This window comes from Aulonocara stuartgranti, assembly GCF_965226115.1.
Source record: "Aulonocara stuartgranti genome assembly, chromosome: 3".
In the NCBI taxonomy this organism is placed as follows: Eukaryota; Metazoa; Chordata; class Actinopteri; order Cichliformes; family Cichlidae; genus Aulonocara; species Aulonocara stuartgranti.
The window spans coordinates 17069356-17082197 of record NC_138941.1 but is presented as its reverse complement, the minus strand read 5'-3'; the positions used below and the strand labels follow the sequence as shown (position 1 = coordinate 17082197).

At 43.6% G+C, this 12842-nt stretch overlaps 2 protein-coding genes across 3 annotated transcripts in view; both read right to left on the bottom strand.

Moving 5' to 3' along the window:
- The window catches only part of LOC309702568 (uncharacterized protein), a 1257380-nt gene that overhangs the window by 438258 nt on the left and 806280 nt on the right, over positions 1-12842 (bottom strand). The window lies entirely within an intron of this gene.
- Positions 1-12842, bottom strand: part of LOC309702584 (protein NLRC3-like) — a 97540-nt gene that overhangs the window by 67689 nt on the left and 17009 nt on the right. For both annotated transcript variants that reach the window (XM_082527198.1, XM_082527199.1), the window contains exon 2: positions 1407-1542. In XM_082527198.1, coding sequence (XP_082383324.1) covers positions 1407-1516 — 110 coding nt within the window. In that variant the 5' untranslated portion in view covers positions 1517-1542. The remainder of the gene's footprint in view (positions 1-1406; positions 1543-12842) is intronic.

Sequence of the window (12842 nt, the reverse complement as noted above, 5' to 3'; positions counted from 1 at the left end):
ATTGAGGATGAGAACAAAACAACGAAGGTCCAGAAGAATTAGGTCAAACGATGATTTTAATGAACACATGCGTAGGGAGATGAACACCGTTACACAATCAGCGTCGATCTCCGCCCAAAAGTACACAAGCAGTTGCTTTTATAACATCAGGGTATTATTACGCCCCCTCTTGCGTCAGAGCAGATACTTGCATGAGTTAAAAACACAAATGTTCTGTTGACAACTTTTGACACAGTTTGAAAAGAACATCGTCTCCGTCTCCACGCCAGGTGCTTCCTGTAGCTCGTCTTGCTTTCACTTATCCCTGGAACATCAGACGCACGTCCTGCAACAAACTATCACTTATGCAGGCACAAAATGCAGTTACAAGCAAAATATGTCTGAACTCTTACCTACGGTGTGTGTGTGTGTGTGTGTGTGTGTGTGTGTGTGTGTGTGTGTGGATGTCTCGACCTCAATTGCACTCTGTCTCACCTCTCGCCTACTAAAGCTCACACCCAGACTCTCATATGTGTAACAATTTAACTGAAACTATATGTGTAATATATTGAATAAATGCTTTAATCAAATGCTCAAAGCTCAATAAAAAGGATATAAACGAATAAAAGATAATAATCAATACTTGTATCATGTGTGTTTTGTAAGCGTGTAGGCAATCCTTCCATTCCTCTAAGTCACTTTGCACAATAGATCGGCATCGCGACATCGCGCCAGACGAAGCTTCTGACCATCAATTAACAGACTGAGCTTAAACTCTTTAAAAGCACAAACTGCAAGATGTGTATAAAAATAGTTATAACTGCACCTGGAATAAAGGTTAATATAGGATTATGATAACACCTGTAAAACAAGTTTTAACGTAATACCAACAGCATCAATAAATGAAATGATGATTAATGCAATGGTAATGATAATGGTTATGACAGTAACAGTAAAATATTTCCCTGATCTCCACACAATAAATGTAACAGCTTCATGAGACAGGAAGGAAAAAATGGAAATGTTAAATTACAGACATGATGAACAATCTGAAACTCATAAAAATAATGTTCTTACTCTTTGTCACATAACAGTCTTTTGTTAAAGTTTACAATAATACCCTTTGACATGTTGCTCTTTAAAACACACTTTTACTCCCTGACCTTTGACCCAGTGTGACATGTTGACTCACTACCTCAGACAGCTTAAAAACAGTCTTTTTGTTTTTTGGTGCTGCCTAAAAGAACCGTAAATATCTGTCCTATATACAGTTATGTTCATATATTTTTGTGCTACATCAGGAAACTCAAAAACATAGTTTGTAATATTTTAATCCTTATTTTTAAAACTGTTTTTGTCATTTTTCTTCTCCCATTGCATCAAAAATCATTATTTACACTGAATAAATGAGTCAGCAGCTCTCTTACATTGTTGCTGCAGGTTCATTACTGAAGTCTGGAGGTTGATCTTTGGAGCAGTCACTCCTCACAGACACACAGCTGGATGCTGCAGATCCTGCTCCATCCTTTTCCTCCATCTTCTTGATGTCAGGGTGGAGTTAGTCTGAGAGGCAAACACACACACTCAGAGGTGCTGTTGTACTGGAAGCATCACACTGACAGGTTTCTAAAGTTCTCATTGATCATTTCATGGAGTTTCTGTGGTAAACACTGTCCTGTGACGTATGTGTTATGGTGAGGGTCATGAGGGCTAACCAGCCCCACTCCTTACTCCTCATATTTCAGCCTGAAGCACAATAACAGCCTAAACCTAACCTGGGCCCTGTTTCAGGAAGCCGGTTTAGAAAACTCAGAGTGAAAAACGATACTCAGGGTTGAGTAACCCCGAACTGTCCAACTCGGAATATTCGGTTTCAGAAAGGCTGATAACAAGTAGTTCAATCAACGCGGAGTTGCTTTAACCCCAAGTTAAGCGCGCGCACGAGGATACATAAAGCCCTGATTAGTGGAGCACAGATTAAGCGAGTCACCATGGAGACGGAGGGAAAGAAGGCGCGGTCAATGTATTTTACAGCGCTTGAGGCCGAAATTCTGATGGCAGCATATGCCGATAACATGCAAATTTTGCAGAAAAAAAGTAACACAGCCTCAGCTGCAAAAAAAGGGAGCATGCATGGCAAAACATAGCCGACAGAGTCAATGCGTGAGTGTTAATATAAACATTGATCTAGGGATTTCCACCCATTTAACATGTTATTTATTATATTTCATTTTTTATTTTATACATTTTATTTTGTGATGTGATGTGAGCGCAGGTGCAACCCAACAGGCCCCAAACGTTCCTGGCAGCAAGTAAAAATGAAATATAAAAATATAGTCCAAACAGGTAAGGTGTAATTGTATTATGACCCATAGTGCTTGGTCTGTTTGTCCGATGTAAATCAATTGCAGTTAGAGGCTACATTAATTTTCTTTCTGTAAGCACTTATTGAAATTATCTGAGCACATTACAAGTACATATTTGCTTACTCTGTATGCTCAAATGTGACCTGTTATAGCCACTAGAAAAAGAGCGGATGTCATGGTCCCCGTGCCTGCCCAGCCGGCCTCACAAGGCTACACTTGTGTTTTTTTTCTCTTTCTCCCCCTATCTCTCTGCCTGGGCGGAGCTCACAGCTGGCTCCCGCCCTTGGCTCTCACAGCTGTTGGCGATCAGCTGATTATCCGTCTTCTATTTGAGGCTGGGTCACAGATCCTCTCATCGCGGGATGATTGCGCTACTGACGTTAGTCTACCTTTCCAGCTCCCGTGGTCTTACACCTTTATGCCTTCGTGATTTGTGAGTGATATCTCCCTTTCCCTGTTCCAGCTTATCTTCCCGGACCTGTGACCTCCCCGCGGTACGAACGTGTGTGAGGACGTGAGCGAGCGTGAGAGAGAGAGAGCCTTCCCCTAATCCCCTGGAACCCTGAATTTCCCGTCACTGTATATATTATTGCATGGGTGTGTAAATAAATTGTGTTTTGAGACAACAACCTGCTCTGCGCTTGAGTCCCTGCTTTCAGCCCGTGACAGCGGAGGCCCGAAAAACAGGTGGGGGTCCTCCACCACCACCGCTCACAGAGCCTGGCCACTTGGCTTCCACATTTGTGATAATGTTGGCAGCATCACATATGATCTTCACAGTGCAGAGAACACAAATTAGCATCCCTTACTATAATGAAATAATTTGTTAGTTTGAAATGCTACAGGGAACTATGTACCTGTACATTAATGCTGTGGAAAGACTTCCTGTTCACATAGTCTCCTTCATTTACTGAAGGAGCAATGATTGGAATGTGAGTGCCATCTGTACAGCCAATCACGCCTGGGAACCGTGAGAATAAATGTAAAATTTAAGTAGTTCAAGTATCACCACATCATGAATTAAGTTTTGTTCATCCTGCTACCTGCAATTTTGTGGAATCCCTCTTTGATGAATCTTGTGGGTCTGTGACCGGGGAACACCACAGACGAGTACTGCGGTAAAGTGAGCCGTCATTTGTGAGCCGCGGTCAAGCCAGCCGCCTCCTATCCGCCGCATAAATTTCCTTGCGCTTTTACACCAGTCTTTACGGTAGCGCCTTTTCGCTTTATATCCTGATTGAAAGCCTAGACTCGCGCACACACGCACGCGCGTGAACAGTCACACGCACGCGCGCACACAAATTACAATGGAACAGCTCAATACAGCCATCGTGACAGTCTGGTTGCATATTCAAAAATTCATTAAAAATCATTCTTAAAAGTTGATGCCAAGCTTTCAACACAATCCTCTTCTCGGACACCTACTTTACCTCTGGGCCAGTTTTTACCCAGATTTACTGTAATATTACTCAGAAATCACAGTAAACTCATATTCAGTGCAATACAGTCAATGCACTACAATTATGTTTATTTCAAAAATTCATTAAAAGTCATCCTGAATAGTTGAGGTCCAACTTTCAACACATCCCTCCTCTGGGACACCTACTGTACCTGTGTGCCAATTTTCATCCAGATTTACTGTAGAATTCCTCAGAAATTAAAGGGTACTTGTATCCAATGCAGTCAGCCAATACAATTTAATTATGTCAATTTTCAAAAATTCATGAAAAATCATCCTGAGTAGTTGATGTCCAACTTTCAACACATCCCTCCTCTAGGACACCTACTGTACCTGTGTGCCAAGTTTCATCCAGATTTACTGTAGAATTCCTCAGAAATTAATGGAAATATTTATTCAATCTAATACAGCCAATGCACTACAAATGTGTCAATTTTCAAAAATTCATTAAAAATCATCCTGAGTAGTTGATGTCCAACTTTCAACAGATTCCTTCTCTGGGACAACTACTGTACCTGTGTGCCAGGTTTCATCCAGATTTACTGTAGAATTCCTCAGAAATTAAAGGAAACTTATATTCAATTCAATACAGTCAATACAATAGAATTATGTCAATTTTCAAAAATTCCTTAAAAATCATCCTGAGTAGTTGATGTCCAACTTTCAACAAATTCCTTCTCTGGGACACCTACTGTACCTGTGTGCCAGGTTTCATCCAGATTTACTGTAGAATTCCTCAGAAATTAATGGAAACATTTATTCAATCTAATACAGCCAATGCACTACAATTGTGTCAATTTTCAAAAATTCCTTAAAAATCATCCTGAGTAGTTGATGTCCAACTTTCAACACATCCCTCCTCTGGGACACCTACTGTACCTGTGTGCCAAGTTTCATCCAGAGTTACTGTAGAATTCCTCAGAAATTAAAGGAAACTTATATTCAATTCAATACAGTCAATACAATAGAATTATGTCAATTTTCAAAAATTCATTAAAAATCATCCTGAGTAGTTGATGTCCAACTTTCAACACATTCCTCCTCAGGGACACCTACTGTACCTGTGTGCCAGGTTTCATCCAGATTCACTGTAAAATTCCTCAGAAATTAAAGGACATTTATATGCAATTCAATACAGCCAATACACTACAATTATGGAAATTTCAAAAATTCATTAAAAATCATCCATAATAGTTGATGTCCAACTTTCAACACATCCCTTCTCTGGGACAACTACTGTACCTGTGTGCCAAGTTTCATCCAGAGTTACTGTAGAATTCCTCAGAAATTAAAGGAAACTTATATTCAATTCAATACAGTCAATACAATAGAATTATGTCAATTTTCAAAAATTCATTAAAAATCATCCTGAGTAGTTGATGTCCAACTTTCAACACATTCCTCCTCAGGGACACCTACTGTACCTGTGTGCCAGGTTTCATCCAGATTCACTGTAAAATTCCTCAGAAATTAAAGGACATTTATATGCAATTCAATACAGCCAATACACTACAATTATGGAATTTTCAAAAATTCATTAAAAATCATCCATAATAGTTGATGTCCAACTTTCAACACATCCCTTCTCTGGGACAACTACTGTACCTGTGTGCCAAGTTTAATCCAGATTTACTGTAGAATTCCTCAGAAATTAAAGGAAACTTATATTCAATTCAATACAGTCAATACAATAGAATCATGTCAATTTTCAAAAATTCCTTAAAAATCATCCTGAGTAGTTGATGTCCAACTTTCAACACATTCCTCCTCAGGGACACCTACTGTACCTGTGTGCCAGGTTTCATCCAGATTCACTGTAAAATTCCTCAGAAATTAAAGGACATTTATATGCAATTCAATACAGCCAATACACTACAATTATGGAAATTTCAAAAATTCATTAAAAATCATCCATAATAGTTGATGTCCAACTTTCAACACATCCCTTCTCTGGGACAACTACTGTACCTGTGTGCCAAGTTTAATCCAGATTTACTGTAGAATTCCTCAGAAATTAAAGGAAACTTATATTCAATTCAATACAGTCAATACAATAGAATTATGTCAATTTTCAAAAATTCCTTAAAAATCATCCTGAGTAGTTGATGTCCAACTTTCAACAAATTCCTTCTCTGGGACACCTACTGTACCTGTGTGCCAGGTTTCATCCAGATTTACTGTAGAATTCCTCAGAAATTAATGGAAACATTTATTCAATCTAATACAGCCAATGCACTACAAATGTGTCAATTTTCAAAAATTCATTAAAAATCATCCTGAGTAGTTGATGTCCAACTTTCAACACATCCCTCCTCTGGGACACCTACTGTACCTGTGTGCCAAGTTTCATCCAGAGTTACTGTAGAATTCCTCAGAAATTAAAGGAAACTTATATTCAATTCAATACAGTCAATACAATAGAATTATGTCAATTTTCAAAAATTCATTAAAAATCATCCTGAGTAGTTGATGTCCAACTTTCAACACATTCCTCCTCAGGGACACCTACTGTACCTGTGTGCCAGGTTTCATCCAGATTCACTGTAAAATTCCTCAGAAATTAAAGGACATTTATATGCAATTCAATACAGCCAATACACTACAATTATGGAAATTTCAAAAATTCATTAAAAATCATCCATAATAGTTGAGGTCCAACTTTCAACACTTTCTTACTCTGGGCGTCCTACTGTACCTCTGGGCCAAGTTACATCTCAATTCACTGTAATCTTTATCAAAAATTGAAAGAACAATTATATGTCAATGCTGGATGTGTGTCCTTTCAAAGTGACACTAAATAACAGAACTCAGGCACATCAGGGAATAATCCAAAAGGCGGATTTATTAAACAAAAACAACATACAAAATATCTTTAACCCATACTACATAACCTAAAAAGAAACAAAGGGACACTTAGAAGCACAAGGAAACAATACTGAAAGGGCAAGAGACACAGTCCAAACATAATCCACAACTAAAATGCCAAAAGAACAAGTCATCCCACATAGCAGACGGGTCTTGCCTGGATCTGGTGTTAAGCCGGCACTGCTGGCTGACTTCTGGCATGGTAAGATGGCACTGTTTATGTGATGGCATGCCACATTTGGCCTGATTGGGTGAATGTGACATGTTGTATAGAGCACTTTGAGTAATATGGGTGAGTAAAAAAGTGCTGTATAAGAATCAGTCCATTCACTGTCTGAACAGAGTTTCGTCATGTTACTTTTGCACTATTATGTTCCAGCACATGTTGTTATTACATGGCTTACATGGCTAAGGTACACATTAGGCTGACATCTGGGGCCAGAGCTGAAAATGTTCTGGGCCAGCACAGGGCCAGCAGTGTGTCTGCAACTGGCCTTGTGCTGGCTCATCAGAATCAGAATCAGAATCAGAATCAGAATGGGGTTTATTGCCAAATGTTGAGCAGGTTTACAACATTAGGAAATTGCTGCGGTGCTTCAGTGCAAACATGGTGTCATAAATAACACTTAAATAGACATGGAAAAAATAAAAGTAGGGATAAGAATTAAAAGTGCTACGTGGAAAGATATGTGCATGCGATATACATGAGATATATACATGAGAGTAAGAATTAAGAGTGCTACGTTGAAAGATATATACATGAGTGCAGGTGGTGATCAGTGCCAAACATGGAATGATACAGTGAACACAGCGTAGGGTCATGTGTTAGTGGCGGGGACAGTCATATGGTTATTGTTCATGTGTCCAACAGCAGAGGGGAAGAAACTGTTCTTATGGCGAGAGGTTCTGGTGCGAATGGACCGGAGCCTCCTGCCTGAGGGGAGCAGGTCAAACAGACTGTGTCCAGGGTGAGAAGGGTCAGCTGAGATCCGAGCTGCACGCCGCAATGTCCTGGAGGTGTACAGGTCCTGCAAAGATGGGAGTCTGCAGCCAATCACCTTCTCAGCAGAGCGCACAACACGCTGCAGTCTCTGTTTGTCCCTGATAGTGGCTCCAGCGTACCACACGGTGATGGAGGAGATGAGGATGGACTCAATGATTGCAGTGTAGAACTGCATCATCGTCCGTGTTGGCAGGTTGAATTTCTTCAGCTGCCTCAGGAAGTACATCCTCTGCTGGGCTTTCTTGATGACGGAGGTGATGGTGGGCTCCCACTTCAGGTCCTGGGTGATGGTGGTACCCAGGAAGCGGAATGAGTCCACAGAGGTGATGGGGGTGTCAGTCAGGATGATGGGGGGGAGTGGGGCTGTGTGCTTCCTGAAGTCCACAATAATCTCCACTGTCTTCTGGGCATTCAGCACCAGGTTGTTGTGGCTGCACCAGGACACCAGACGTTCAACCTCCCTCCTGTAGGCAGACTCGTCACCGTCCGAGATGAGTCCAATAACGGTGGTGTCATCTGCAAACTTGATTAGCTTGACAGACTGGTGGGTGGAGGTGCAGCAGTTGGTGTACAGGGAGAAGAGCAGAGGAGAGAGAACACAGCCCTGAGGGGAGCCGGTGCTGATGGTCCGGGAGTCCGAGACATTCTTTCCCAGCCTCACATGCTGCTTCCTGTCCGTCAGGAAGTCAGTGATCCACCGGCAGATGGGATCAGGCACATTCATCTGGGAAAGCTTGTCTCGGAGATGGTCTGGAAGGATGGTGTTGAAGGCAGAGCTGAAGTCCACAAACAGGATCCTGGCGTAGGTTCCTGGGGAGTCCAGATGCTGCAGGATGAAGTGTAGGGCCATGTTGATGGCGTCGTCTACAGACCTGTTGGCTCTATATGCAAACTGCAGGGGGTCCAGGAGGGGGGCCGTGAGGGTCCTGAGGTGGGAGAGAACTAGGCGCTCAAAGGACTTCATGACCACAGATGTCAGAGCCACGGGTCTGTAGTCATTTAGTCCAGTGATCCTAGGTTTCTTGGGGACAGGGATTATGGTGGAGGACTTGAAGCAGGCAGGCACATGACATGCCTGCAGTGAGGAGTTGAAAATGCCAGAAAACACTGGGGCTCATGTGTGGGCCACCTCTGGTAAACCAGATCTGGGCCACCATAGGGCCGTCATTCTTTGCGGTACGCAGGCCATGTGTAAGCACATTGTGTGGGACAGATCCAGGCCATACCAATTTTGCTATGTGGGAGGAATTATGTAAAAATAGAAACATCATAAAAATGAAAATGAACATAAAGTAAAATGTACTGAAAAGAACATCAGTATGGCCATCATTATTTGCTTGGAAAGTCTAAAGTTCCATGGCTTTGAACAGCCAGAGAACGCAATGCCCAGCTTAGAATGACTAAAAGTAACTTCTTTTAACATTCTGTCATTCTGCTTCTATATCAAAAATCCACTAAAAATGGTCATTTGAAAAAAAATATTCGCCACTTTTCATCAGTTTGGGTTCCTCTGTTTATAGCAATTTTTAGAAAAGAACCCAATACCTTTGTCACTATACAGTTGTACAGTGAGATACAGAGCATCTCCTACTCATTGCAAACATGCTGGGAGGGTGGCTCTATCCGCCTTAGTGCAGCTGCTGTACCATACTGTGATGCAGTAAGTTAGTAGGCTCTCAATGGGCGAGTGGTGGAAGGGTGAGCTGTAGTCCACAAAGAGCATTCTGGCGTAGCTCTGCCGCTGTTCTAGGTGACTCAGCACCGAGTGGAGGGTGATGGCATCTTCTGTGAATCTGTTTGCACGGTATGCAAACTGGTGGGTGTCGAATTCTGGGGGGAGGTAATCCTTGGTGTGCTGAAGGACTAGTCTCTCAAAGCATTTCATGATTACCGGTGTGAGGGCCACAGGGCAATAATAGTTCAGGCTGGTGATGGGAGACTTCTTTGGTACTGGGATCATTGTGGCTGATTTTAGACAGGATGGGATGGCTGCTTCATCCAGTGAGAGGTTGAAGATTCTGGTGGAGATGAGGGTGAGCTGGTGGGCACATGGTCTTAGCACTTTACCACGTATTCCGTCTGGACGCCTTCCTGGGGTTCACTGCTAGGAACACTCATCTGACATCGTGCTCCGTTACAGTGAATGGAGCGGTGCAGGAACCAGGTGAGGATGAGGATGGGAGCAGGGCTGAGGCAGATGAATGCTGCTGTTGTGGTGTTTCAAAGCGGGCAAAGAAGCTGTTTATGTCCTCTGCTAGCTGCACACTCAGGTTTTCTGTTTTCACAGTTCTGCCTCTGTGGTTTATGATGTCTATTATTCCATGCCATGTGTTGTTGCTGGACAGGTGGGACCCCTTTTCAGGTCAGCTCGAGCAGACCTGTACAGAGCTCTGTCAACAGACCTACAGGGAGTGCAGAATTATTAGGCAAGTTGTATTTTTGAGGAATAATTTTATTATTGAACAACAACCATGTTCTCAATGAACCCAAAAAACTCATTAATATCAAAGCTGAATGTTTTTGGAAGTAGTTTTTAGTTTGTTTTTAGTTTTAGTTATTTTAGGGGGATATCTGTGTGTGCAGGTGACTATTACTGTGCATAATTATTAGGCAACTTAACAAAAAACAAATATATACCCATTTCAATTATTTATTTTTACCAGTGAAACCAATATAACATCTCCACATTCACAAATATACATCTCAGAATCAGAATCAGAATCAGAATCGTGTTTATTGGCCAAGTATATGTGCAGGCACATACAGGGAATTTGGTTCTGGTAGATGGTGGCTCTCAAGCACAGCAATGTAAATCTCACACACACACACACACACACACACACACACACACACACACACACACACACACACACACACACACACACAAGTGTCTATATATACACATTACACATACATACACAAAGCTATGTAAACCAACTATAAATAACGAATCTAACCTTATATACATAAAATACAGAAATGAATGAGGTGGAATGAATACGACAAAATGTACATAAGGTGCAGTTGCAGTCTGGCAGTGGGAGCAGTGTGACAGGTCAACTGTTAAGAAGGGAGATGGCGAGGGGAAAGAAACTGTTCCTGTGTCGGGTGGTCCTGGTCTGCAGGCTTCTGTACCGTCTGCCAGAGGGCAGCAGATCAAAAAGTCTGTGTGCAGGGTGTGAGGGGTCTGCGATGATTTTCCCTGCCCGTTTCCTGGTTCTTGAGAGGTACAGATCCTGGATGGAGGGCAGGGGGGCGCTGATGATCCTTTCTGCTGCCCGTACAGTCCGCTGCAGTCTGATCCTGTCCTGTTTAGTGGCTGCTCCATACCAGACTGTGATGGAGGAGCACAGGACAGACTCAATGACCGCAGTGTAGAACTGGATCAGCAGCTCCTGTGGAAGACTGTACTTCCCCAGTTGTCTCAGGAAGTACATCCTCTGCTGGGTCTTTTTGAGGATGGAGTTGATGTTGGTCTCCCACTTCAGGTCCTGGGAGATGGTTGTACCCAGGAACTTGAAGATCTTCACAGTCGACACAGGGCTGTCTGATATGGTGAGGGGGAGCAGAGTTGAGGGATGTCTCCTGAAGTCCACTGTCATCTCTACAGTCTTAAGAGTGTTCAGCTCCAGATTGTGCTGACTGCACCAGAGTACCAGCCGCTCAACTTATGGTATGCAGACTCATCACCATCTTGAATGAGGCCAATGACAGTGGTGTCATCTGCAAACTTTAGGAGTTTGACAGCAGAGTTATTGGAGGTGCAGTCGTTAGTGTAGAGGGAGAACAGTAGTGGTGAGAGGACACATCCTTGAGGGGCACCAATACTGAGGGACCGGGTTTCAGAGGTGATCTCCCCCAGCCTCACTTGTTGCTTTCTGTCTGTCAGGAAGCTGGTGATCCACTGACAGGTAGCTGGTGACACGCTGAGCTGGGAGAGTTTGGAGGAAAGAAGTTCAGGCACAATGGTGTTAAAAGCCGAACTAAAGTCCACAAACAGGACCCTGGCATAAGTTCCCGGGCGGTCAAGGTGTTGCAGGATGTAATGCAGCCCCATGTTCACTGCATCATCCACTGACCTGTTTGCCCGGTAGGCAAACTGCAGAGGGTCCAGCTGGTGGCCTGTAATGTCTTTCAGATGGGCTAACACCAGTCGTTCGAAGGATTTCATGACCACAGACGTCAAGGCGACAGGTCTGTACAGCTCTACATTTAACACCATAATTCCCTCCACACTCACCACCAAGCTGGAGCATCTGGGACTCAGCTCATCTATGTGTCAGTGGATCTCCAACTTCCTAACTGGCAGACCACAGGCAGTAAGGATGGGCGGACATGTCTCAGCCTCCACCACTCTCAGCACTGGAGCCCCCCAGGGGTGTGTTCTGAGCCCCCTGCTGTACTCTTTGTACACATATGACTGTGTGGCCACTACCAGCTCCACCACCATCATCAAGTTTGCTGACGACACCGTCGTGGTGGGCCTGATCTCTGATAACAACGAGACGGCCTACCTGAAGGAGATTAGGAATCTGGAGAACTGGTGCCAGAGGAACAACCTCCTTCTAAACGTCAGTAAGACAAAGGAGCTGATAGTGGACTTCAGCACTAAGCAGGAGAGGAACTACCAGACCCCCGTCATCAACGAGTGCCCAGTGGAGAGAGTGGACAGCTTCAAATACCTCGGAGTTCACATCACGCAGGATCTGTCATGGTCCTGTCACATCAACACCGTGGTGAAAAAGGCCCGACAGCGTCTCTACCACCTCAGACGCTTGAGAGACTTCCAACTGCCCTCCAAGGTGCTCAGGAACTTTTACTCGTGCACCATAGAGAGCATCCTGACGGGAAACATCTTAACCTGGTTCGGGAACAGCACCATGCAGGACAGACGAGCTCTACAGAGGGTTGTGCGGTCAGCTGAGCGCACCATCCGCTCCGAGCTCCCTGACCTGCACTCAATCTACAGCAGGCGGTGCTGGACCAAGGCCAGGAAGATCGTGAAGGACCTCAGCCATCCCAACAACAGACTGTTCTCTCTGCTGAGGTCAGGAAAGCGATTCCGCTCCCTGAAGACCAACACAGAGAGACTGAGGAGGAGCTTCTTCCCGCAGGCGATACGGTCTCTCAATCACACCACCACACAGTACTGACCCACACATATGGTTCT